The following is a 27,266-nucleotide window of genomic DNA, read 5'->3' on the forward strand; positions in this document are numbered from 1 at the left end:
GTGTGCACTGGGTTTTTCTTCCCAAGCGGAAAAGAGAGCAATGTCCTGTTTGACCTGCTTGAGGAAAACATCTGGAAAAACATCCCTACCGAGCCATCCCACATTCCTCCGACCAATGGACCTTTTCAGGTAATACAAATTGATTTCATCCAATTACTACCCTGCAGGAATCTCAAGTATGTATTGGTGTGCACTGATGTGTTTTCTAATTGGGTTGAGGCATACCCAGCTGCCACTAATACTGCTGAGTTTACTGCTAAGAAAATAGTTCAGGCGTTTGTATGCAGATACGGTATCCCTAGAATTATTGAAAGTGATAGGGGAACTCATTTCACAGGTGATATCTTCCAAAACATGTGTAAGCTGATGGGTATTAATAGTAGACTCCACACCCCTTACTGACCGCAAGCCAGTGCCAAGGTGGAGAGGATGAACGGTACTATTAAGAATAAATTAAGTAAGATCATGGCGGAAACTAGACTGGGTTGGCCAGAAGCACTACCACTTGTCCTTCATAGTATAAGGACAACCAGGGCCAGCGCTACCACTAGGCAAACTTAGGCATTTGCACATAAGTGCCGTCCGCAATACACTCTAGGAACAAACACACAGCTGCCGGCGCCGGCAGCAGTGTGTTTGTTTTAGCAGCCGATGAGAATCAGACTCTCATCAGCTGCTGCGCCCTCATTGGCTGCTGCACCCTCTGCGGGAGCCGGGCTCCATCTTCCGGCTCCCTCAGTGGCTGATGGGAGAGACGTCATGATGTCTCTCCCATCATGCAGAGCGGGCCGGCCCGGGAGGATGCCAGTCGGAGGAGCAGATGCTGGAGCATGGATTAAGGTTAGTGGAGGTTTTTTTTTGTGCGTGCGTGTCTGACCGGGGGACACTGCTGGGGGGCTACTACTAAGGGCACTGCTGGGGGGATTGGCTACTACTAAGGGCACTGCTGGGGGGCTACTACTACTACTATGTGCACTGCTGGGGGGGCTACTACTAAGGGCACTGCTGGTGGGTGATGGACTACTACTAAGGGCACTGCTGGGGGGGCTACTACTAAGGGCACTACTGGGGGGGCTACTTTACTACTAAGGGCACTGCTGGGGGGGACTACTACTAAGGGCACTACTAGGGGCGCTGCTGGTGGGACCACTACTGGGGGCACTGCTGGGGGTACTACTAAGGGCACTGCACACTGGTGGGACCACTACTGCATAGAGGGGAATGACTACTAGGGGTACTGTTGGGGGGGCTTCTGCTGGGGGGGCTTCTGCTGGGGGGACTACATGGGGGGATTACTGCTGGGGGGGTACTACTAGGGGCACTGCTGGGGGGGACTGTTACTGGGGGCACTCTATAAGGGGTACTAGATTGGGGGGACCACTACTGGGGGCACTGCATGGGGGGACCACTACTGCCGGCACTACTGGGGCTCTGTATAAGGGCATGTGTAGCTATCGATGGCGGGGGGGGAGTAAGGCTGAAGAAATGCCTAGGGTGCCAAGAAACCTTGCACCGGCCCTGAGGACAACTCCTAGACCCCCTCTTAATCTGTCCCCCTTTTGAAATACTGTTTGGTAGACAACCTCATTTGATTATAAGTCCACAGGAAGATTTGAAAAGTAACAATGACGTAACTATAAGGTATCTTATAACCATGAGTAAACAGTTAAAACAGCAACAGCAGAAACTGAAATTGTTGTCACATGATATGCCAGAAAAAATCTGTCATGATGTTGAACCTGGAGAATTTGTTATGATCAGAAATTTCTTGCATTCAGGTTGTTTGACAGACCGGTGGGAAGGTCCATATCAGGTGTTGCTGATGAGTACAAATTCTTTGAAAGTGGCAGGGAGAGATACCTGGGTCCATTCCACCCACTGTAAGAAGGTCAACCAACCGGTGGAGAAACAAGGCGGAATCGAGGCAGATAACGTAGACCTGTCAGTTGTGAGTCTGTTTCGGGAAGGTTAAAGGTTACAGTGAGATACCTGAGCTAAAGAAATTTGTAGATCATCGTTTTCAGCAATGGATTGGTCTGCTGTGGTTATCTTTGTGTTTTCTCCAAGAGTTCTCATTATCCTGGGTTGTTTCGGGATCTCTGGTTTCTGTGATGGAGGACAGAGGATGGAGAGGGGAGCTGATGGTGATTTCAATGGAGTGGAGTTGGAAGTAGGAGCAATACAGTCACAAGGACGGTACCTGACCAAACCCAGTACAGTAATTGTTAAGAGATCTGCTATCATGGAAACTCGGAAACAGTGTGAAGGTCTATCTTCCAAGGATTATTGGCTTTGTGAGTTGTGTGGGTCATTAGTTGATGAGAATTGCATCCAGCAGTGCCAACCTAAGTATAACCAGTATTGGGGTGGGTATCCTTTAGAGGATTATCATACTATGGTGGGCAAAGTTTTAAACCAGACTGACTGTTGGATGTGTTCTCATGTGCTTCAGGGACAGCATAATGTAGGGTTAGTGCCATTTCCATTAAATGTCTCTGAGGTTTTAGAACTGCAACAAGGGAAGACACTGGATGGAAAATTTCTAAACACCAAACCACCTCATTTTAAACTCCACCAGTACCAAGTGGATAAATCACTTTTATGTTTGAACATCACCAACTCCAATAAACCAGGAAGTTGGGAGGTGACTGGGAATAACCAGACGATGACCTTCTCACTAAGAGCTGATTATGAGCCTATAAAGTTTGAACTGTTATGCACAATTAGGTTAAATGGGAGACACTTCCGATATCGGTATACATTAAGTAACACCAAAGAAATGGTTAGCAAAGTACCAGAAGGGTACTGTGCCAGGATTATACAACCAGAAACGTGTGTAGCCAGATGGGAGAACCTGAGATAGGATCATTTGTTAGGGAAATGTGTTGGATGATCATGATGCATTCTATTCCTTATGTTCTCCCCGATGATGACTTCCTTTATAGGATAGGTGCATCTCCACATCTTTCCCATGATCTCCCAAGATCCGCGGTGTGCGTATAAGGGTAGTTTTATGCTCCCCTAGAGACACATTATTGATGGTTTAAGAACCACCTTGTGCCACCCCATAATATAACATTAAATAATATGTCATAATGTAAGCCTAAATTAATTGTAAAATCAGTTGTTTGCTATAAAAGGGTGGACTGTCGAAGCTGGATAATTAATAAACAATAGATGGTGGGCGCTCTCAGGATGTTTTCCTAACCCACTAAACCACTAGCAGCTTACTCTATGAGGTGTTCCAACCTCTTATAATTATGATAGTACTTGTGGGGGAAGGGTGAGCGCTCTGTGGTCTAGTAATTAATATGAATGTGTACTTTAGAATTATGTGTATTGGCTGTATCCCATATTATGCAAAATGTTGTGGCTCTGGGCTTCTTACTCCAACTGGTCGGCAATAACTGTAGGCAGAATTTTCAATTTGTAAATAATATCTAAATATGGAGTCACTAGTAACATCAGTTTATGGAAAGTCAATTCAAGATGGTGTGATGTGTCTGCTTGGCAAAAACTGTAGGCAGTGTATTCAATTATGCTGGGGTTAAAGTGTAGTCCTACTTCTATATCTTGCTCCCGTTAATTCTTGTCTGTTGCATGCAAAGTGAACACCTTTTCTTGCCTCTACTTCACCTTGGGTACCTCAAAACAATGAGTGCAGTATCAGGATTGTGTGGACACTGGTGGTGCAGATAAAGGTAAGTTGGATGGTACTTACCAAACAGCTTCTGCTGGTCCTCCTGGTAACCGGCTCCTGTCCCAGTGGATGTGAGTGAGAGGCTATGTGGTGTTGTGCAATGCTAATGATGTTATAATAATGGGAGTAGATAAAATAATCCAATTTATTTGTCAAATGGTATTATAACCATCCAAGCATACACGCTATAATGTCCTGTTAAAAAGTCAATAAGAGATATTCAGTAGTGGGTGCTAGACCCAACGCGTTTCGTCCTCAATTTGGCCTTTTTCAAGGGCAAATGGGGTCGTCTGTCTTCCTCTGCTTTATACTCACTCAGTTGTCCGTTCGCGGTTCAATTCAGTTGTCCGTTCGCTGTATTTTCCTGCCGCACTTCCGGGTTCGTCACTTTGTCCGATCACGTGACCAGTCACGTGGGTTCCACCAATCAATGTCTTTTTTGCGCATGCGTTGAACTGGTGCTGTAGCCACTGTTTGTTTGTGTTCTGTCCTCTAGTGGCTGAAGTTCCCTTTAGTTGCCATAGATGTTAGTTACCTATTATACGGGCTTCAGTCTCTAATTCTGGTGGCGACCATTTTGTAGAGGTCTCACAGTATTGTGTTCATATGGCCAATCCTCCACCTGTTTCTATACGTCCTTTTTCAGATGTTATATTGTACAAATGTTATTGATGTTTAGAGTACATGTGATTGATACAGCCAAAATAACACCTGCATGTGTTATATATAGGAATGCTTCGTATATTATATGCATGTGATTATGATGTATTTGATTGTGAAGGGATAATTATTAAACAATCTGTAAATATTTTTCAGTCCACATGTAATGATGGTAAGTATGTGGTATACATATGGTTGATGCAGCTAATATTTGCTGCACTTATTTTAGATTCCCAATATGTTATGTGCGCATAATGCAATCAGTCATGCAAGGAAACTTATTGAGATGTTTTAGTATTGTTTTTATTTTAGGCTTATTTTTTGATTACCTAAATCAATAAGTGGTATGCCCACTCTAAGTAACCCTCCACTGTCTCTTTTTACTATATATTCAGATCTTTTGGACTAGGTTGTCTAACTGTTGTCCTCTCATATTGGACATATATTCTCATGTTCCTTTTATACCCATTGCTGTATTAGTTCTACATTTTACGTGATCACAATCAATGATCAATGATCATGTGATATAATGATTTGTTGACTTATGATCATGTAGTATATTAATTTATTCTCTTACAGATATCTTAATATATTCAGTATAATTAAGGGTCAATATTGAGACCTTCTGGTTGTAGAGTCTGTAGTTCAAATATCCATCTACTTTCAGCATGGTCTATCTTTTCTATCTTGTTCTCGCCCCTCCTGTAAATTTTAATCCTTTAGGGTCACTCTGATGCACTAACCTAAAGTGTTCTGATACACCGTGATTTTGGTACCCTTTCTTTATATTTCTAAAAGTGCTCAGTTACTCTTGATTTTAAGGGTCTTGTTGAGCGGCCCACATACTGGAGGGTATGTGGGCCGCTCAACAAGGGTACTCCAGCATGTAGATCACATGATCACTGTCACACGTGATAGTGTCTCTTATGTTATGTTTTCTTGATGTTATTTTTGATATGATACGATTGATGGGTTTTGTACTTTTGAATCCTAAATTTCTGCAATTGGCACATCTCCCACAATGGAAGTATCCCTTCGCCACCGGATGTCCCCTATTGTACTCTGGGCCTGATTCAGAGCCGCTCGTAAGCGGCCGCTCGTTCGCTCCGAGCGATGTTCGCACATCTGCGCATGAGTATGGGTTGTAATGCGCATGCGCCAACCAGTCAGTGCGGTCGGAATTCGTGTGCTCGCAAAATAGCGAATGCCTGCTAATTTGAGTGACAGAATGAGGCGTTTGTGGGTGGTAACAGGGGAAGGTGCTTGAAAACGGGGAGTGGAGATCCGAACGCAGGCGTGCCAATCGGTCAAAACGGGCGTTTTAAGGGTGTGCATAATTAACAAAGCAGCGTCATCGACCACGTCACTTGGCTGTCTTTTAGTATGAACTGCGAGCATGATTGCGGTAGAAAAATGCTACCACAAGAATAGCGAGCAGTTCATACGCCGTTCGATGTACTCGATTAATCTAATAGCGGAGATGACATATGATGCGAGCGGCCAGGGGGCGTTTTTTCAAAATAGCGAGAGCATGTTTCATTCGCTCGTTCAGACATAGAGGCGTCAACAGACCGCAAAGAGCGAGCGCTTAATTTAAATGTCCGGCCCCTTTTTCAGAACGACCGTCCGCAAATAGCGTCCGGCTCTGAATCAGGCCCTCTGTTTCTGTTCTTTTGTTTCTTTTATTTGGTTACGAATTAGTTTCTTCCTCAAATCCGTGCTTTCCGAAATACGAGATCTGGTTTACTGGGTAATATTTGATTTAATTTATCGTCCATCTGGAGAATATGCCAGTGTTTTTGTAAAATAGTCTTAATTCTAGAGCCTGCTCCACTGTATTCTATAATGAAATAAACTTTTTCTCACTCTTTTTGGTGCATAGTTTTGTCGAAATTTCTAGCAGTAACTCTCTTGATGTACCTTTCAATGTATTATATGCTGTCTCTACCTCTCCCATATTATACTTCTTTTGTCCAAATTGGTGTTTAAGGTTTTCTCCTTGTGTGACATAATCTTCCATGTTTGTACAATTCCGTCTTAGTCTGGTGAATTGTCCCTTTGGTATACCTTTAATCCAATTTGGATGATGATTACTGTTGGCCAGAATGTAACTATTCACATCAACTACCTTGTGATGTGTTTTAGTGAGAATCTTTGAATTTTCAATGAAGATATCTAGGTCTAAAAACTGTACTTCTTTTTTGCTGTAATTGGAAGTGAACTGAAGGTTCCTATTGTTGTTGTTAATATACTGTAAAAAGTTTTGTAATGATGTCTCCTCCCCCCTCCAAATAAATATCACATCGTCTATGAAGCTGGATAATTGGCTGAGACAGAGGCCCTGATTCAGAGCCGAACGCTCTGACAGAGCCCTCGCTCTGAATCAGGGCGTCTTTTTTTTTTTTTTTATTCAGCGGCCTCCTGGCCACTCGCATTGCTGTGGGTTGCCACCCACAGCTAATGCAAGCGGCCAGGATGATGGTCGCGATGGTCAAGACCATCACGACCATTGGGCTTGTGACGAGACCCTTGAGAGAGCTTTCGGCTCAAACAGAGCTGAAAGCTATCCCACTGACATCACTTGTGATGTCAGTGGGGCCGCCCCCAAATGGTAGGCGTTCCCATGGGAATGCCTCCGTCTGGGCAGACACCCCCCCTGACCCGCACACCAAAGGGGCGTGCTGTCACTCAACATCGACAGCACGCCCCCTTTGGTGCGAGACCCGGAGTGACGGATTGCCCATCGCTATCCAGGTCTTGCGCATGTGCACGACGGAGCCAGCTCCGTTGTGCACATGCGCTCTGGGCAACCATCGACCCGGTTGCGAGCACTCAGTCTGAATCAGGCCCAGAATCTGTTAAAATTAAAATCTGCACGACGCCATCTTGCGAATGGCAACAAGACGCCATTTTGCGAATGGCCGCCCAGTGCCATTTTTAGGGAATCTCACACATTATAAGTACATACAGCGATGCTATTTTTTAGTATCGTGCGATTCCCACGCAATAGAACAATGTTAAAAGTCATCATTATATAAATACATACATTTACTAAAACATATAATATACACAACCCTGCAAAACACGTGCCACGGTGTACTTCACAAACACGTAGACGCACAGCGCTAACTAGCATCTTCTCTTAATATCATTACACTTACACACTGCACACTTACATAAAAAAGTTCCCTAGCATTAAGGTTTATATTCAATGTTTTATTTATTGTTAAGTATGTAATACAGCGACTGTATTTAACATCTCAGGTTTAGTACATGATAAGCAGACCGTGTTTGGTGCTATTCTGAACCACTGTTTATTTGCAGATCTCAGGTTCCATCGGCGAGGAAATCGCAACATGCGTCTGCAAATTATGGATCATAGAGAGATAGGCATTGAAATGTACTCTGTGATGTTATGTTTATTAGCCAATTTAGACTTGTTCTTCAGCAGGAAAATGGACACAAAGAGCTGTTGGAGGCTACAAACTGACCTATGAACTGTATCGTAACAGAAGAACCAGGAAGAAGAACCAATGGGATTATGCCAACTTGTTCTATTGTATTGCCTATTTCTGTAAGGGTATATATATGGATGCTCTATTTCCAGTAGTTAGTCTGCTTGTTCTTTCTTTGACTGAGACTTCCCCTTTTATGCCGGAAATCTGGATCCAGAGCACCTGCGTATGTTTCGACTGTACCTTGTGATTGTATAATTTGTTTGCGCTAATTGTATTTAGATCACAGCGTGTAACTATCTGCTTTTTGGTGAATAATTTCTTTTTGTGCTTTGGAGCCACAATCAATGTCTGAAGAGCAATTATTCCTTGTGCGACTTATAACGCTAAATAGCAACATTTAGGGTGTATAGATAGGTTGGAATCAATAACGCTAAGCTGCTGCTGTGGCTGCACACACTAGTAAAATGCTTCACACAAACTCTCCTTCCCAGCACTCCTCGCTGGTACACTTCATGCTGGATCTGCACACCACCCAGCCTATGCAGCAGCTGTATATATCCCTTCTGCAGATCCAGGGTAACATTCTAAATCTGGGCTTCCCACCCTTAGGGCACCCAATCAGCTGCAGGCAACATGCAAGGCAACTGGCAACATTGTATTGCCTGGAAGCCACATTAACCATTGGTATTTTGGAGAGTAAAAAAAGCTATGTTATCCCCATTACAGTCTTGGGGTTATTCCTGGGGGGTTACACACACTCTACCATGCTGAACCTAATAATAATACAGCTAAATTGCATAAGAGGTTCTTGGTATAATAATGGCCATAATTATGGGCCTGCCCACTGCGTCCAGGTAACCTCTATCAGGCAGGTCCCTAACACTCCTATGGAACAAATCCAGGGCACGGGACTCCCTAGGCCAACCCAGCAGAACCACCCCATGGCATCACAATAGTGTGAGATATAAAGTGAGGGTTAAAGAATAATAAAGAAAGCCTATGTGTTAAGTCCTACATAAGTAGGAGATTATAATAAAAAGTGTATAAAGTGCTACATATATAAAAAAAAAAAACTAAAGAAGTGAAAAAGTGTACAGTATGATGCCATGAAGCAGTCATACTCCTATGTCTTTAGTTCTATTGCGGCGGCCATTTTCTTATAGTTTCACCATCTAATTGACTCTGATATTAATTTCAGATGTCCAACATATAGTAAACAATAGGAGTAAGGTGCTATAGTATACTTAAAACATATTTTGATCATAAAAACATATATATGTTTATATATATGATAGGTCTTACCCTCAGTCTGCGTCATTAGATGTGCAGTCTGGAGTGCAAGGACTCCTTGCTAATTAAAAAAAACCAGGAACAGGTGAGAGGGGTGCTAATCAAGGTGGAAGGAGTCTCGTCCTTCCAGTGTACATACATACACATAGTACAGAATACATAGGGGATGGGGCCGTAGATTGCACACCCTAAGTACAATGTGAGGTGCTACCTGCTGAGACTTGTAGTGCTGCAAGCAGAAAGACAAATGCAAGTGCACACTCTACCATGGTGAACCTAATAATAATACAGCTAAATTGGAGGGGAGGGGCTTGATAGCCCATGATGGAGGATGTGGAGCACACCAGCTACTCTCTAATTGAGCTCTTTCACTGGCTAGTGGATCGAGTCTCTCCTGGTCAGCTACCTGGACCTTGCTGCGTGTGTGGACTGCCTATTCCCTGCTCGAGCACCCGCTGGTGCTGCCCCTCCAGCAGAGGCATTTATCAGAGGTGCTCTGGCCGCCATTTTGAGGATGCCAGCCCCCGCTGTGACTGCACCCGCTGCCTTCCCCTGACTAATGAATGTATTCTGCTGATTACCGGAGTGCAGGAGGTGGGTGTCTAGCTCTGCATCCCCTGCTGCCATGGCTGCTGAGATAGGGGAAAAAAACAAACAAAAAATGTCCAGCTACCTGCCCTGCACCTGATTCTCCTGTGGCTGTCACAAATCAGCAACTACAACTCCCTCACCTTCCACAGTACACTCCTGCACCTGGAAGTGATCCCTGCATCTCTATCCACTGACGGAGGCTTGTTTTAGTGTGGCTCCAGGTTAAAACAACAATCTGTGCTTGTCCTTGTGTTGGAGCTCTCTCTAGTGGCTGCTTGCAGCAACTACACCTCAATTATATTCTATTTCTACTTTTCTACTGCAAGTCCTACAATGAACCATCTTTGGGTCCTCAGGGTCATTCCTCCTTGAATATGAATATATGTCTTTACTGACTGTATAAGCACCTTGGGAGGAGGGGACACAGTTTGGATCATGCCTCTACTCTGACGTCTCCTATGTTGAATATTTTGTAGCCGCTATTCTGATCCCGTGCCGGTCTAATTTGAATGTCGAAGGGCAGGAAGTCAACTCATCGTAAAACCAAGGGTCCCGCCAAGTATCGCCAGTTGCTCCAACCGTGGTTGGATCATTTCCTCTCTTCTGCGGGCTCGATTGCCCCTCTTTCTCCTGAACAGGATCCTTTGCTTCTTTCTGACACTGAGTACTCCATGGCATCCTCACTACAGTCCGGGTCGTCTGCCTCTAAAAGTTATTTGGCTACTATTCTCCAGTGTCTCTTTCAACTAAACAAGATCTCTTAGCCTCTGAACAATGCCTCCATGAAGGCTTTAAAAAAGATGTTTCTGCCCTGCATGCGGACCTTGCTCAAGTTGCAGACCACCTCTTGGAAATGGAGGGACGGAAGGAGAAGATGGTGGAATATCATCGCTCCATTCACTCTACAACAGCCCAACAAGCCTTAGAGATAAGACAGATGCTTAGTAGGCTGGACGATTTGGACAACCGTGGCAGGTGCAATAATTTAAGGATCCGGGGGATACCAGTGGATGTGCAGACCCAGGACATTATCGGCATACTTACAAAGCTTTTTAATGAGGTCCTTGAGCAGGCTCCTGACACCCCTATAGTTTTTGACAGGGCTCATAGAACTCTGAGGCCCAGACACATTCAATGTGATAAACCTTGGACATTATTTGTCGGCTTCATTACTTTACAGATAAAGATCTTATTTTCCTGAAAGATAGATCCTTACAGGGCATTGACTTTAATGGCACCACCATACAAATTTTTCAAGATCTTTCCTGGAGTATGCTGCAGCAGCGAAGATTAATGAGCCTGTTGATTGAGGAGCTGAAGAAACACCAATTGAAATACCACTGGGGGGTTCCCATTGAGCCTCCTGGTCCATCACAATGGAACTCTCCACTCACTCAAAGACCCTGGGGACTTACACTCCTTCTGTGATGGTCTTCAGATCCCTCGTGTGGACCTGCAGATTGGTCTGCTTTGTCTTCTCGCCTTGATCCACCGCCGCTGCCGAGTGTCTTCAGGGAAGACCTGTGGCATACAGTCCATGGGAAGAAGTGAGTTCTCTGCCTAAATCCCATGGTGATGTTGACTGAATTACTTGACCTCATCTGACATTTAACAGCTTTCTTTGTTTGCTGTTGTTCTTTCTATATATGTATGGGAGCTTTCTGCTCTAGAAATGTTCATGTTTCGTTTTACTGTAAGCAATACGTGCAGTTCATGTTAATGTTTCTGTCCTTAACCATATTTTTGCAGTCTGTTATGAGTTCTGGCACGGGTGCAGAGTGTTGTACTTTGTTTTGTAATTCACAGGATACCAGTTATGATGATCTTTGTCCTACCTGTCCCCCTCCCCCCTCTTTTTCTCCTATTGGTGCACTTTTTTCTCCACTCTCTAATCTGTGCATGGCCATCTTTGGTCTCCTCACGGGTCCCAGGGCGATTGTTTTTTATGTTTACATTTGTGCCTGTTTTTTTATATTGTCATGTGATTTTTCATTTTTGTTGTTCCTTGTCTCCTCCCCTCATGTGTCTTCCTCCCTCCCCAGCTACATCCTTATCATAGGTCTCCATGGAATCCGTATAACTGTTTTTCTTCTAGCTGTATATGAAGTCTCTCTTTTACGTTTTTACGTTTTTTGTTTAGCAATTTGGGCTGTAGCTTTTCCCTCTGAGTTGTTCACATGTCTAGTCTGGTTAACCTGATGACTTTCTCTATTAATGTATCTTTAAATAAAAGAATATATAAAAAATAATACAGCTAAATTACATAAGAGGTTCTTGGCATAATAATGGCCATAATTATGGGCATGCCCACCTCGTCCAGGTGACCTCTATCAAGCAGGTCTCTAACACTCCTATGGAACAAATCCAGGGCAAAAAACAAGCTAAAACAAGCTAAAGAAGTGAAAAAGTGTACATTATGATGCCATGACGCAGTCCAGCCACACCAGCCCTCAGAGCCCCCCACCCCAATACCAGTCCCAAAACTGACACACAGCATATATATATATATATATATATATATGATAGGTCTTACCCTCAGTGTGTCTCATTAGATGTGCAGTCTGGAGTGCAAGGACTCCTTGCTAATTAAAAAAACCCAGGAACAGGTGAGAGGGGTGCTAATCAAGGTGGAAGGAGTCTCATCCTTCCAGTGTACATGCATACACATAGTACAGAATACATAGGGGGAGGGGCCCTAGATTGCACACCCTAAGCACAATGTGAGGTGCTACCTGCTGGGACTTGTAGTGCTGCAAGCAGAAACAGGCAAGTGCACACTCTACCATGCTGAACCTATTAATAATACAGTTAAATTACATAAGAGGTTCTTAGCATAATAATGGCCATAATTATGGGCATGCCCACCGCGTCCAGGTGACCTCTATCAAGCAGGTCCCTAACACTCCTATGCAACAAATCCAGGGCACGGGACCCCCCAGGCCAACCCAGCAGAACCACCCCATGGCATCACAATAGTGTGAGATATAAAGTGAGGGTTAAAGAATAATAAAGAAAGCCTATGTGTTAAGTCCTACATAAGTAGGGGTATATATTAAAAAGTGTATAAAGTGCTACATATAGAAAAAACAAGCTAAAGAAGTGAAAAAGTGTACAGTATGATGCCATGACGCAGTCCAGCCACACCAGCCCTCAGAGCCCCGCACCCCAATACCAGTCCCAAAACTGACACACAGCATATATATATATATATATATATATGATAGGTCTTACCGTCAGTGTGTCTCATTAGATGTGCAGTCTGGAGTGCAAGGACTCCTTGCTAATTAAAAAAAACTCAGGAACAGGTGAGAGGGGTGCTAATCAAGGTGGAAGGAGTCTCGTCCTTCCAGTGTACATGCATACACATAGTACAGAATACATAGGGGGAGGGGCCCTAGATTGCACACCCTAAGCACAATGTGAGGTGCTACCTGCTGGGACTTGTAGTGCTGCAAGCAGAAACAGACAATTGCAAGTGCACACTCTACCATGCTGAACCTAATAATAATACAGTTAAATTGCATAAGAGGTCTTGGCATAATAATAGCCATAATTTTATCTGCTGCCGAATTATATTTGGTTAAAGATTTAACTTTTTGGTTGAAATTGTTTACATCTAATGACTCCTTTGGCTGTTTGTTTGTAAAGTGTATTTCTCTCTCCATTGTGGATATTTTATTGTAAGAGTCTTGTAGTAATGTATCTGGGTATTGTTTCCTTCTAAATGCTTCTAATAATTCATGTGAATGTTCTTTGAATTCATCAAATTCCGAACAATTTCTTTGTATGAGGCGTAATTGACCTGAGGGGATGTTTTGTAGCCATTTTTGATAATGGTTACTCTTAAATGGTCTAAAATTATAAGTGTCGGTTTTCTTTTGATACGTGCATGTAGAATATGGCCCTCCTTAATATAAACTGGAATATCTAAGAAACTGATGGACAACCTGCTACAACTGCTGGTGAAAGTGAGTTGAAAAGGATTGATGTTCAAATACTCCACAAATGTATTGGCTGACTCCTCATTTCCATCCCACATAAAAATAGGTTGTCTATGTAACGTCTATGTAACTCCCCGCAACCATCCCACACAGACAGCACTATACATCCAGCACAAGAGTGCAGCCATGAGGGTTCATATCATGCACGGAGCCCTCGTACAACGCAAGTGATTATTTCTTTCTCACACATGGCAACTTATCCTAGCGCAGCTAGAGAACTCTCATGCTTCTGTGTGGAGTGCAACACAGCTCTACAGGTACTGTAATTTACCTGATTACAAGAAACAGCTACTCAGCTTTAACCTCATTTTTCTAGTTCTCAAAGATTTATAAATCTGGTCTCCAACCATTCAAAGTATCGATTACAATATATACAACGATGATGGCAAATAACTTTTGAGCCTCATATTTGGAAACTTTGTATCCAATCCATCTCTTACTGTCATTATTTGGAGATTACAGTCTTTTCCATTTTTTCAAGAAGTATCATTCCATTTGCTACATAGGATTTATATACAGTATGTGTATATCAATTTATGTGTGAGTAACAGCAATACATTACATCCCATACAAAGTCTCTCACTGCCTGAGGGAAACAGGCTGGAGGTCTGCTAAGACACACTGGTTTAGTTGCAAGTACTGAGCTATAATTTTGTAATTTCTTCATTTTTTTTAGCTACATATATCCATTTATTCTGTTTATCATTTTTTATTCATAATTTTTATCGATTTTGCCATCTTATGTTGTTTGGTTGTTGTTTCCAGTAAATCAATAGCTTCCACCTTCCCATTATTGCGATCTATGAAGAGATTTAGGCAATTATGCCTACAGGAGACATATTAGGTATTTATTTACTTTCTGTTTCCGAATCGATTGAATGAAATTTAAGCTCCCTTGATCATGTTATGAATATGGGTATGTTAAGTCTACCATAGTCTTGTTGTTTTCTGAGTGATTGGGAAACTACAAACTATAAATGTATGAAACACTATTTAAAGAACTGTATATACTAAACCTAGACTCTCCTCGTTTTTTGGTCTACTTCTCATGGTTTATCATATAACTTTTATTATTTATCAAAAACTCTAAAATGGTCTATCATCGGTTCATAAGTTAGTGAATATTTAGGAGAACTCTGGTGTCTAACTGTTTCTATATCTATTTTCATTTACGCTTGCTGGCACCCCTAATATATGATAATATATGATGTCCTAGTTTGTTTGTTTATTTCTGTTGCAATGCACAGGCTGATTTTGATAGGTTCAGTCTGTGCCACTCATTGGTTCGGTCTGTAAGACCACAACACGTGACACGGGCCGTCACCTGTGCAAGACGGGCAGGTCCGTTCAGAGATCTGAAGCGTGACACAGACACTGCGCTCCAACGTAGAGATCTGTGATGAACAGGCAGATCCAGTCAGAGGCTTGGAGCACGACGTGAGATGACGCCGTGCTCCATCACAGACATTCAGGGCCAAATGTAATAGCGTGTCTGTTTTGGTAAATTGCGAGTTTGGTGCTAAACTCGCAATTTTTCACAACTCTCCAATGTAATAGGGTGTCTGTTCACTAAAACTCGCATTTTTCAGAGTTACTAAAACTCTCCATTCTCAAACTCGCATCCAGATGTTTTCACATTGAAAACAATCAACTCGCCCAATGTAATAGGGTGTCTGTTTCAGACTCGCAAAAAAAAGATTACCAAAAGTCCCCAAATAATAGACCTGCTTCAGGCCAGCGAGTATATCCTGAGCAGGTCAGATTAACACAGAAACATGCACATATCCATGAGATATGTACATGTTTCTGTGTGTACTTATGTTAAATGTTTTTAATAAAAAAAAAAATGACGTGCACCCCCTCCCCAAAAGCATAACCAGCCCCGGGCTTTATAAAGCCTGTTCTGGTTCTAAAAATGCAGGGGCCAAAATGCGTAGGGGGCCCCTGTATATTAAGAACCAGCACAGGGCTTTGTTGAGCTGGTCCTGGTTCTGGAAAATCAGGGGACAAAACGAGTAGGGGTCCCCTGAAAATTCCAGAACCAGCACCGAACTCTGTCTAGCGGGGGGATAATGCCACAGCCAGGGAAAACCTTTCACCGGTTTCCTTGGCCAAAGCATTATCCCTGACCGCTAGTGAGTCCAGGCCAGGGATCCCTGGGGAGTTGGGTACCCCCCCAATAAAGGGGTACCCCTCTCGAGGGCACCCCAGGCCTAGACTGATAGCCCGGGGCTATCCCCGGCACCCTAGGGCGGTGGGTGCCGGGTTGATAGTGTAAAGTGTATAAATAAGTTTTCCATATTGTCTTTAGTTGTAGAACCACAAGTACCAGCAAGCCTTCCCTGCATGCTGGTATTTGGAGAACCACAAATACCAGCATGCGGGGCATTACGGGCCCGCTGGCACTTGTAGTTCCACAACTAAAGAAATACGTAAATAAACAAACATTGTATCATTGATGTAACCACAAGATTAACCTCAATTAATCTTGCGGTTACGATGTAGCGGCTCCCACCATAGACGGCTATGGGGATTTCTCACCATAGACGTCTATGGGAGACACAGGCTGGCCGCATTCAGCCAATCAGGGAGCTGCTCCGACGGAGATTCTCCCTGATTGGCTGGCGGCCTCTTCACTGACGGGGCACACATGTGCCCCGGTCATTTAGGCGGAGCAAAGGTATGTGTACACACATACCTTTGCTCAGTCCGTATGGATCGGGTTTTTTTGCGTTTTTTTATTTTAACAGCTGGATTGCCTACTTGGAGAAGAGGACGTGATCTACGCATAGGAGAGGTGAGAATGGATTTTTTTTACAGGTACACCCCTATGGATTACTTCGGATACTAGGTGAGTATGTGTGAGTGTGAGTGTGCATGTATGTTTTACTTTCACGGGGTATGTTTGTTTATTTACGTATTTCTTTAGTTGTGGAACTACAAGTGCCAGCGGGCCCGTAATGCCCCACATGCTGGTATTTGTGGTTCTCCAAATACCAGCATGCAGGGAAGGCTTGCTGGTACTTGTGGTTCTACAACTAAAGACAATATGGAAAACTTATTTTTACACTTTACACTATCAACCCGGCACCCACCGCCCTAGGGTGCCCGGGATAGCCCCGGGCTATCAGTCTAGGCCTGGGGTGCCCTGGAGAGGGGTACCCCTTTATTGGGGGGTACCCAACTCCCCAGAGATCCCTGGCCTGGACTGACTAGTGGTCAGGGATAATGCTTTGGCCGGGGAAACCGGTGAAAAGTTTTCCCTGGCTGTGGCATTATCCCCCCGCTAGACAGAGTTCGGTGCTGGTTCTGGAATTTTCAGGGGACCCCTACTCTTTTTGTCCCCTGATTTTCCAGAACCAGGACCAGCTCAACAAAGCCCTGTGCTGGTTCTTAATATACAGGGGCCCCCTACGCATTTTGGCCCCTGTATTTTTAGAACCAGAACAGGCTTTATAAAGCCCGGGGCTGGTTATGCTTTTGGGGAGGGGGTGCACGTTTTTTTTTTTTACACACACACAGAAGCCATCACGGATCTCACTGATCTGTGATAGCTTCTCTAAAACTCGCACCTTTTAGTGCTACTCGCATTAAAAGGTGTCAGTTTACATAGTCCTAAATTCGCCTGCACTCGCAAATGCAGTAGCCTCGAGCTGAAAAGTTCGCAGGCTATTGAATTTGCGAGTTTCAGTACAAACTCTCACTTTTTAAAAGTGCGAGAAAGTGCGAGTTTGTACTGTTACTAAAACTGACACCCTATTACATTTGGCCCTCAGTCTCCAACATGTGACCCTGAAACAACCAATGATAGACCAGATGGTTGCTAATGTAAACAGCAGGGTCAGTCATGTTACGATCTGACCTGCGGTACTGTAAGTAAATAAGTGTGCTTATCATTATATATATATATATTTTATTGTGTACTATTCTCCAACCTTTTACAGGTTTGCCTCTTATTGTGACCATTTATTTGAACATTTGTTGTAATTATATATACTATGTGGATGACGAATTCAACTGATTACACCTGGGGACTATTAAATCCTAATGCAAGCCACTATTTAAAGGCTGTTTTGCGGGCATACAGATACCTTGAAAAAGGCAGTGAAACGCATTGGTGTGATGGTTTGATCCCAGTTATTGACACCTGACACTTTGGATGCCAGCACCCTTATATTCTTTGGATACAGTGTTTGGATCCGGGACTTTGTACATTACTTCCAGATACTGGCAATTAGGAGTCTCCACTTGCATACATTGGAACATTATTTGCTATGAGATCAATGTTAACCAAGGACTCCTTTCAGTTTGCATCAGAAGCTGGTAAACCAAACAACACTTATCATTGGACTATATGCTACTTCTAAAACTGATGGGTGATCAATCATTGCTTCCTTTTTTACTATAAGTGCCTAAAGGGTTCTTACCTCAATGTTTTTATATTGAACGTTCATGTATTTTAATTTTGCATCCACTCAGGAATTCCTTTTTTGTAATCACACTCAGTACTGGGTTTATTTGTTAATTCATTTTTGTAATAAATTGTTATTATCTTTAGTACAGCGCTGCTTTTTACTTGTTTCTAATGTTATCCAGGAGGCTGACTACCTCCCCTTTAGCAGCTGCTTGGAACAGCGATCCATGACAGCGCCCTTTGCTATATACCATTTATAGTTCTTTCACCTTATCCAATATTGAGTATACTTGCAATGTAAACCATTATCTATCTGATCACATATGAACCAGACAGCGATCTTCGCCCTTTCTTGTGAAAACACTTTTCTGTCAAAACACACTTTGGAATCACATTGTTGTATTAAAACATATATAATTACCATAAAAACACAATTTTTTATCCATATGACACCATAGAACATATAAAAATAATAAGTTACTTATCCTATGGAACATAAAAAACATGTATTTATTAATGGGAAGGATTGACCCACTGTGGATATAATTCTCTCAATTGTTTCATATAAAATAATACAAACTTATAAATAATTATGAAATTACAAAAGAATATACATGAACCAATTAATGAAACCTAGTAATGAAACCTAAATAATCCTAACCCCCCTAAAAACTGTATTTGTCCTGTTTAGAAAAAGATAGGGATGTTTGCAATGACCTAGTGATAAGAAAAAAAACATAATAACTGAGGGAAAAAAAGACAATAGGATGTAGAATTTTTTTTCATTTTTTAAATATTGAGAAAATGTAAAAAATTTTGAAAAGATTGAAAATAAGTCATCCTAGGGAAAGGGAAAAGGTTAAAGGGAATTAGATTAGAAAAGGAGTAGAGAGGAAGGAGATTGAGGAAATGGAGGAAAGAGGATGAAAAGGGTGAAAAAATGGGGAAAAGGAGAAGGGCAAACCCATCAATGGAATAGGGAATTATTCTCAAAGATGGAGTGTTGTTAGCCCATCCCAAAGGGAATAGAGCAAGGTGGGAAGAAATAGAAGGGGTAGCGGGGAAAACGGGTGCCTGTGTGTGGGGAGGGGGGATGAGGCATTCACTCAAGTGGTATAGGAACCTATTCTCAAGTAGAATGATCCCCCATACTGGGCAGATGGAGTGGTTTTGAAAAGGAGGGGGAATAAAAATGGGTAGAAAAAAATTGTAGGGGTTGATGGGGGCCGGCACATAGATATTAGGGGGATGGAAAATGGACAGGGTAGAAGGATTTTAGTGGACATTGCTGAGTCTGGAGACTCGTTAAGTCCAGTTGCTGTTAAGCTGATATATTTCGGAAACTCCCTATTGAGATATAGACTTGAAATGGTCTCCTGCTATTTTTATATGTTCAGAACTGGTGACCCGTAGACAACTGTGATTTTTTTTGTGGATTTCTGCATAGTGACATGGTCAATAAACCCTTTACAGCATTCCTCCTATGTACATTGATTCTATATTTAATATGTTGTACAACCAACATAATATAGATTGCATCTACAGTAGACTAAATATATTGCAAATTATGTATTACATAATTTACAAGTAATAAATCCTTTAATAGGATATATCGATTGACTAGCAGATGCATCATTTTGTTTATGATATATCCACAGGTGATGCAATTTGTCTTATTGCATCAATAACAACCATGTATGTGAGATGGAAACCAGTTGGGAAGTGGTTAGAGTGGTACTTCTTTTTATGATTAAAGAAGCTCTTTGCAATTAGATTTTTGAGGCTTTTATTCTTCTTAAAGATAATATTAGTATTGGGGGGTGAGGCATCGTTAAATAAGGGATCCTATTTAAGAAAAGAATGAAGTTGTTTGAAATAGCCTCTAATCTGATTAGATGTTTTAGTATACTTCGATAAGAAGGCCATATCATAACTTGAGTTATTTTGTATGTTGTTAGCAGTATTAGAATTTCTTGGTTTTATAAGATTATTTCTGTTCATAAGAGACACTTCATAAAGAGCCTTATCCACCAGAGCAGGAGGATAACATCTTTCTAAGAATGTAATTCAAAATCTGAAGTGGAGGAACAATTGCATTTAATCCTCATTAGTTGTCCCTTACACAAATTTGTCTTATGCCCTATAAATATGCTTGGTAAGTAAATAGGTGCTCTTACACATGGAAATGTTCTATGTGTCTGATAGTGGCAAGTATGCATATTTCATTGAGTACTCAAGAATGTATTTTTTTTTTTAGGCAAACATTTATCCATAGAACAATGACTGTCATCCTCCATTGTTACCCATACAACAATCATCAATAAACCCTCATCCTCCATCAATCATTATTCCCTGATCCAGAATCATCATCCTCATTTCATAATCCTTCTCCATTAACTCTCTAATTATCATCCTTTATTAACCCACTCTCTTAACACCATTATTATCCATAAATATCCTTAATGTCATAAATTAATATCACCCACATAAGCAGCCTACCCCTCACTCGCCCAGATTGCCATACTATTTAACAAAGCAACTGATCATACGTACACATCATTTAGATATTTCAGTAGAGTGCTAGAAAGTATAAATACTTTCGACACACTGTACGGCAAAAAGCATCTTGCCCAATTTACCATGACAATATGTAGCCTTAAGTTCATCAGTAGCCTTAAGTTAATCATATACAGCCAATGTGTACCAAACCCATGCCCTCCATATACAGCCCCATGCCTCATAAACTGCACCGCACCACCACCATACAGAGTCAGCACTCCCTGGTCCAATATGTTAGTAAGCAATCTTAAGATAGGTACACACTATGCGATTTTTTTATCAAACCGATAATTGGAAAGATTTTCTTCCAAAATCATGGTCCCAAAATCTGTGCTAAATTTAACTTAAGTACCTCGCAAATTTCACAGTGATTTTGCATATGTACACCAACAAGAATGATGAGGTAATCAGAATAAAGCATAGGAAATATGGCAGATTATCGAGAATGCACACACTGCTCCATATCGGGAAATTGAGGCTGAGATTTTCGGTCTTGACCGACAGATCGGATAATCGAAGGAATGCGTTTGTGGATGTTTTCTAGCCATTTTATCGGTGAAACTCTGAAATGATTGTTCTAATATGCTATACAATAGAGGCCGATCACCCGATTATTCGCAAATTGGACCAATAATTGCATAGCATGTACCTAGATTTAGAGTTGTTAGTGAGTACAGGGGTCTGGAATCTTCTTTTTACTTTGGGGTAACTTATCTACACACATGTATTGGGGAAAGATAGATTGTGAAACATAGTGGTAGATGTGTATCTGCCCTCTAGATACTAAGCTTTCATGAGCAAAACCTCTGTGTTAAGCCACAAGTATGACTCTTGAAGGTAAAGACCTGCAACAGCATTGAGGGCTGGTATATTTTGGCTAGATGGGCCTGTGGGCCATAAGATAAGATGCGGCCTTTGGGCCATGCAGTAGCCTTGTGGGCTGGTATAACTTGGCTAGCTGTGGCCTGTGGGCCATAGAACAAGTTGCGGCCTTTGGGCCGTGTGGCAGCCTTGTGGGCTGGTATAACTTGGCTAGCTGTGGCCTGTGGGCCATAGAACAAGATGCGACCTTAGGGCCGTGCAGTAGCCTTGTGGGCTGGTATAACTTGGCTAGCTGTGGCCCGTGGCCGTAGAACAAGATGCGGCCTTTGGGCCGTGCAGTAGCCTGGTGCACTGGTATAACTTTGCTAGCTGTTGCCTGTGGGCCGTAGAACAAGATGCGGCCTTTGAGCCATGTGGCAGCCTTGTGGGCTGGTATAACTTGGCTAGCTGTGGCCTGTGGGCCGTAGAACAAGATGCGACCTTTGGGCAGTGTAGGAGCCTTGTGGGCTGGTATAACTTGGCTAGATGTTGCAGATGGAGATAAGAACCACTGGGGTGACACAGGCGTTGGCACACAGGATTGCATACTTAGGATGCTGGAGTGTGGCCTGTGCCGCTGGGTTGACACAAGCAGCTGACGCTGGAGTGCAACCTGTGCCGCCGGGTTGCCATAGGCAGCTGACACTGGAGTGCGTACTCTGGACACAGAGTACTGTCCGTGCTGCCTGGATGACCTGAACGGCAGAGGACAAATATGCGGACCGCGCTGCCTAGATAACACCAATGGCAGGTTTGTAGATGGTATGTGAACACTGCCGCCTGGATGACACAAATGGCAATATAATAATAAGACAGGAGAACAGGGACTTTGGCTTGATGGGCATAAGGGCCATAAGATAAGATGCGGCCTTTGGGCCATGCAGTAGCCTTGTGGGCAGGTATAACTTGGCTAGCTGTGGCCTGTGGGCCGTAGAACAAGATGCGGCCTTTGGGCCGTGTGGCAGCCTTGTGGGCTGGTATAACTTGGCTAGCTGTGGCCTGTGGGCCGTAGAACAAGATGCGACCTTTGGGCCGTGTAGCAGCCTTGTGGGCTGATATAACTTGGCTAGCTGTGGCCTGTGGGCCGTAGAGCAAGATGCGACCTTTGGGCCGTGCAGCAGCCTTGTGGGCTGGTATAACTTGGCTAGCTATGGCCTGTGGGCCGTAGAACAAGATGCGGCCTTTGGGCCGTGCAGTAGCCTTGTGGGCTGGTATAACTTGGCTAGCTGTGGCCTGTGGGCCGTAGAACAAGATGCGGCCTTTGGGCCATGTGGCAGCCTTGTGGGCTGGTATAACTTGGCTAGCTGTGGCCTGTGTGCCGTAGAACAAGATGCGACCTTTGGGCCGTGTAGCAGCCTTGTGGGCTGGTATAATTTGGCTAGCTGTGACCTGTGGGCCATAGAACAAGATGCGGCCTTTGGGCAGTGTAGGAGCCTTGTGGGCTGGTATAACTTGGCTAGATGTGGCAGATGGAGATAAGAACCACTGGGGTGACACAGGCGTTGGCACACAGGATTGCGTACTTAGGATGCTGGAGTGTGGCCTGTGCTGCTGGGTTGACACAAGCAGCTGACGCTGGAGTGCAACATGTGTCGCCGGGTTGCCATAGGCAGCTGGCGCTGGAGTGCGTACTCTGGGCACAGAGTACTGTCCGTGCCGCCTGGATGACCCGAACGGCAGAGGACAGATATGCGGACCACGCTGCCTAGATAACACCAATGGCAGGTTTGTAGATGGTATGTGAACACTGCCGCCTGGATGACACAAATGGCAATATAACAATAAGACAGGAGAACAGGGACTCCTGTCTCCTGAGGAAGCCGCCGACTGCGTGAGAGGCAGAGAAACGCGTAGAGACATTCTGGCTAATGAAATACCCCTGGCCTGAGACTGAAAAACCTGCTATTCAGGATGGCAGAGACGGTGAACTTTCAAACTAATTATTAATTGCTCACCTGACTACACATACAGCATAGCGCTGTATGAGAAGCTGCAATAAGAACAGGCAAACGGCTTATTACTAGGAGATGTCAATAATCGCTGAGAAATAAATGACATTTTATGCTACAATCTGAGCACTATATTCATCAGATTTCTCCCTGTCAAAGCGACATAAAGATACAATCTTTATATCATCATGTTGCCATTTGGATTAAAGAAAGATGTAACTGGATACATTTGTCTACACTTGTAGATACAGACTTTTTTGTGTTCGGAATCAGATCAAAAGCAGGATACTACCCTCATTGGACTATTAGAAATTTGTCTTTCTGGTTTCAGACTCAGAGTTGATAGGAGGGGTGGTATGGTTATAGATTTTAATTATTGTATGTGCATAATATATATATTTTATAACAATTTTAACTTATTGATTAAAACTATTAATCTGTCAGCTCCTTGGAACACTTTTCTTATTTTTTTCCTGTTTTTAGGAGAACAGGGACTCGACTGGAAACAGGAGACAATGCCAGAACCCGAAACACGAAAACTGTATCACCGGCATCGGCGCAGCGTTTGCACCAGAAAAAAATAGATGCCAGAGCCAATCCAGACTGATCCCAAAATAATCGACAGGAGGTAGGTGGAGATTCAGCAAATGCTCACCCGGCCTTCGCCTCGCACAGCATTCGCAGTGCGGCAGCTTGTGACACTCTGCCCTGTCTGATCCTTCTTCATAAACTTAGTATGTACTTGTCCTGTTTATGAATTTTGTATAATTTGAGATTGCAGAGCTTTGTGACACCTAATAAATAAATTATATGGATCATCTATTTAATGCCCATATTTTAATATCATATTAATTCTTATTAAATAGAATCTTGTAAAGAAAATAAAAGACACTGTGGTAATACGGCACACCACATGTCACACCGTGTCAGATTGTCTGGTATGTATACATTGTATACACTATACAGAGACTGGAAACCAAAGATAAAGTCTTCAGCATGGGGTCAAGTGCAGAACCTGTTCAGCACCCATGTGAGTCTAGTTGTTCTAATGTTCATTGAAGTGGTTGCTGTGGGCAATCTAGCTTCACATATGGTGTTTGAAACATTAGGGGGCATATTTACAAAAATGCAGGTTTTTAGAAGTGGAGATGTTGCCCATAGCAACCAATTAGATTCTAACCATTATCTTTTAGAAGGTGCTAGATAAATGTTAATTAGAAGCTGATTGGTTGCTAGGGCCAACATCTCCACTTCTAAAAACCTGCACTTTAGTAAATATACCCCTAGGATTCCAATGGTGTAAGGGGTTCCATCTGCCCTCTATCCTTGTGTTGGTGCTCATTGGTAGCCATGTTATTAGAGATACGTGGAGTTAAAGGCACATGCATCCGTAGTCTGTCTGTGACTTTAGGCAAATGCCACTACAAGCCCTTCCCTGGTGTACATCCATACATATGAATGTGCAAGGATAGAGACGCCCACTTCCATACATACAGGCTTTACTAACGCCTGCTACAGCTTTAGATGCCACCATCAAAACTTGCAGCAGCCCTATGGCAGGTGCAGATTTGCTGTCTGAATACGGCCTCCTAAGTAAACGACTGAGCCTCTGTTTATGCAAACACTTCAGTTGCACGCCCACAACACGCCCCACGATGGACCATCTCCGTATGTCTGTCGAGCCATCTCCCAATTCATGCCTGATACTGTTTTGTTTATACTGCATTGTTTATATACTTAGGGCTTCTTTGTCTTGGTTCCACGTGTAGATCTGTCCCAGCAGTGCTTAATATTACATATGTGACATGGGGGTATGTGTATCTGGCTTCTAAATGGGCAGGTATATTGTGTCAGACCAATGACAAGACTACAACTAGCGGGAATGATGCTGCAGTGTCAGTAGCGCTATGAAACGGGATGTAGAGGATGGTGGGGATTGATGATGCAAAAAAAGTGACTTGTAGTGCTAATGTGCGGAGAGTACAGATTGGAAGAGTGTCAGAGTGGTTTGTGCCATAAAAAATTATCATATTATTGTCAGACCCAGGGTCAGACTTGCCCACAGATGTACTAGGGAAATCCCCGTTGGGCCCCATAGTCTGTGGGCCCTCCTCTAAGAGTCAGGTTCCAGATTGCACTTATAATTTGCATTGTTACGCTACTAGAGGATCAGTAACTTGGTGGAGCAGGAACATGGAGAAACTTAGGTACTTGGTTTATTTCTATGAAACCTACACCAATATTACCCCTCCTGCCAATCAGAATGGGTGGTCCTGACACATCCCTGTCCCTTCCTTTCTTTGGTGCACTGTTATTTGCAGGCTGACCATGTTCTCTCTAAAATTTGTCCAAGTCTCTCCGTGCTGGCTGGACACACCCTTTAAGCTTGGGCCCTAGCCCAGTAGGCCCTTCATGCCCCAGTCGAAAGCTGATGAAACTATTCCAGACTACCTAGCATAAAATATGTAAATGCACTGTGTGCATGATCAGAAAACCTGTTGAATGAATGTTTGGCTACAGTATGCAGATTTCTGTTTTTGATACAATTGCCTGTAAAAGTAGTCGAGATGGAACAGGGGAAAAAGAGGGTGTTCCAATATTGGATAGGTTCGGTAAATGCAAACAAAAGCACTAAGCAGACCAGCACACAGATACATAAATGCTTGTAAAAGCCATATCACTTGAGGGCGCCGAAGGGCTGGTGCAAATACACAATGACGGTCACTAGCAATACTGCTTGTGATTGGCTAATTGCAAATGTACCGCTCATTATGATAGGTTTTTCTTTGTCTGATTGTGTATACATTACATTTTTGTGCACATATTTTTGCTACTTTTTTTATACACAAGACGAAGAGTTGTACACACTCGCGATGCATTGCATGATATATCGTTCTGACGGGGATCGAAACAATATATCGTGCGTTTCGCATAGTGTGTACACCCAGGGACGGTTCTAGGGGCGGGCTAACAGAGCCATCGCCCGGAGCGCCGGCCCCTAGAGGGCGCTGCTGAGCCTCCCTGTCATTATCAGGCATTTATTTATTCTTCATTATACTATAATTTGTGGCCGCCAGGCAGCTGCTGCTACTGGCTGCCTGATTTGTATAGCAGTAGCAGGAGCAGCATAATAGGAGTCTCGGAGGCTGAGCCTGAGAAGCTCCGCCTCCTTAAGCTCTGCTCTCAGTACACTGCTCTGGGAGCGTCCCACCCGGGCATGGATGATGGCCGCTTGCAACAAGGAAGTGTGTGGGAAGGATGACAGCAGTACAGAGTACAGAGACTAAACAGCCAACCGGAAGGAGAAGACCAGCATCAGGTAAGGAATTTTTTTTAACTAGTGTACTGCTGTAAGTGATGCTGGTGCTGGGGTGTTGGTAAGAGGGGGTAGTGTGGTGCTGGGGTGTTGGTAAGGTGGAGGAGTGTGTTGCTGGGGTGTTAGTAAGGTGGAGGAGTGTGTTGCTGGGGTGTTAGTAAGGTGGGGGAGTGTGCTGCTGGGGTGTTAGTAAGGTGGGGGAGTGTGCTGCTGGGGTGTTAAGGGGGGACTGTGCTGATGGGGTATAAGTAAGGTGGGGGAGTGTGCTGCTGGGGTGTTAAGGGGGGTGCTGCTGGGGTGTTGGTAAGGAGGGGGGAGTATGCTGCTGGGGTGTTGGTAAGGTGGGGGGTGCTGCTGGGGTGTTGGTAAGGGGTGGGTGTGCTGCTGCAGTGTTGGTAAGGGGAAGTGTGTGCTGCTGGGGTAAGGGGAGGTGTGTGATGCTGGGGTAAGGGGAGGTGTGTGATGCT

General features: G+C 43.4%; 1 protein-coding gene across 1 annotated transcript in view; it reads right to left on the reverse strand.

The window, feature by feature from the left end:
* Nucleotides 1-27,266, reverse strand: part of LOC148534683 (chymotrypsin-like elastase family member 1) — a 67,876-nt gene that overhangs the window by 20,335 nt on the left and 20,275 nt on the right. Inside the window, exons 8-10 of the mRNA XM_088465874.1 lie at nt 12,011-12,050; nt 11,827-11,919; nt 11,115-11,207 (exon numbers count right to left, since the gene is read on the reverse strand). Of these exons, the coding sequence (XP_088322000.1) occupies nt 11,115-11,207; nt 11,827-11,919; nt 12,011-12,050 (226 nt within the window). The remainder of the gene's footprint in view (nt 1-11,114; nt 11,208-11,826; nt 11,920-12,010; nt 12,051-27,266) is intronic.

Source organism: Taudactylus pleione, unplaced genomic scaffold, assembly GCF_031769625.1.
Source record: "Taudactylus pleione unplaced genomic scaffold, aTauple2 ptg000065l, whole genome shotgun sequence".
In the NCBI taxonomy this organism is placed as follows: domain Eukaryota; kingdom Metazoa; phylum Chordata; class Amphibia; order Anura; family Myobatrachidae; genus Taudactylus; species Taudactylus pleione.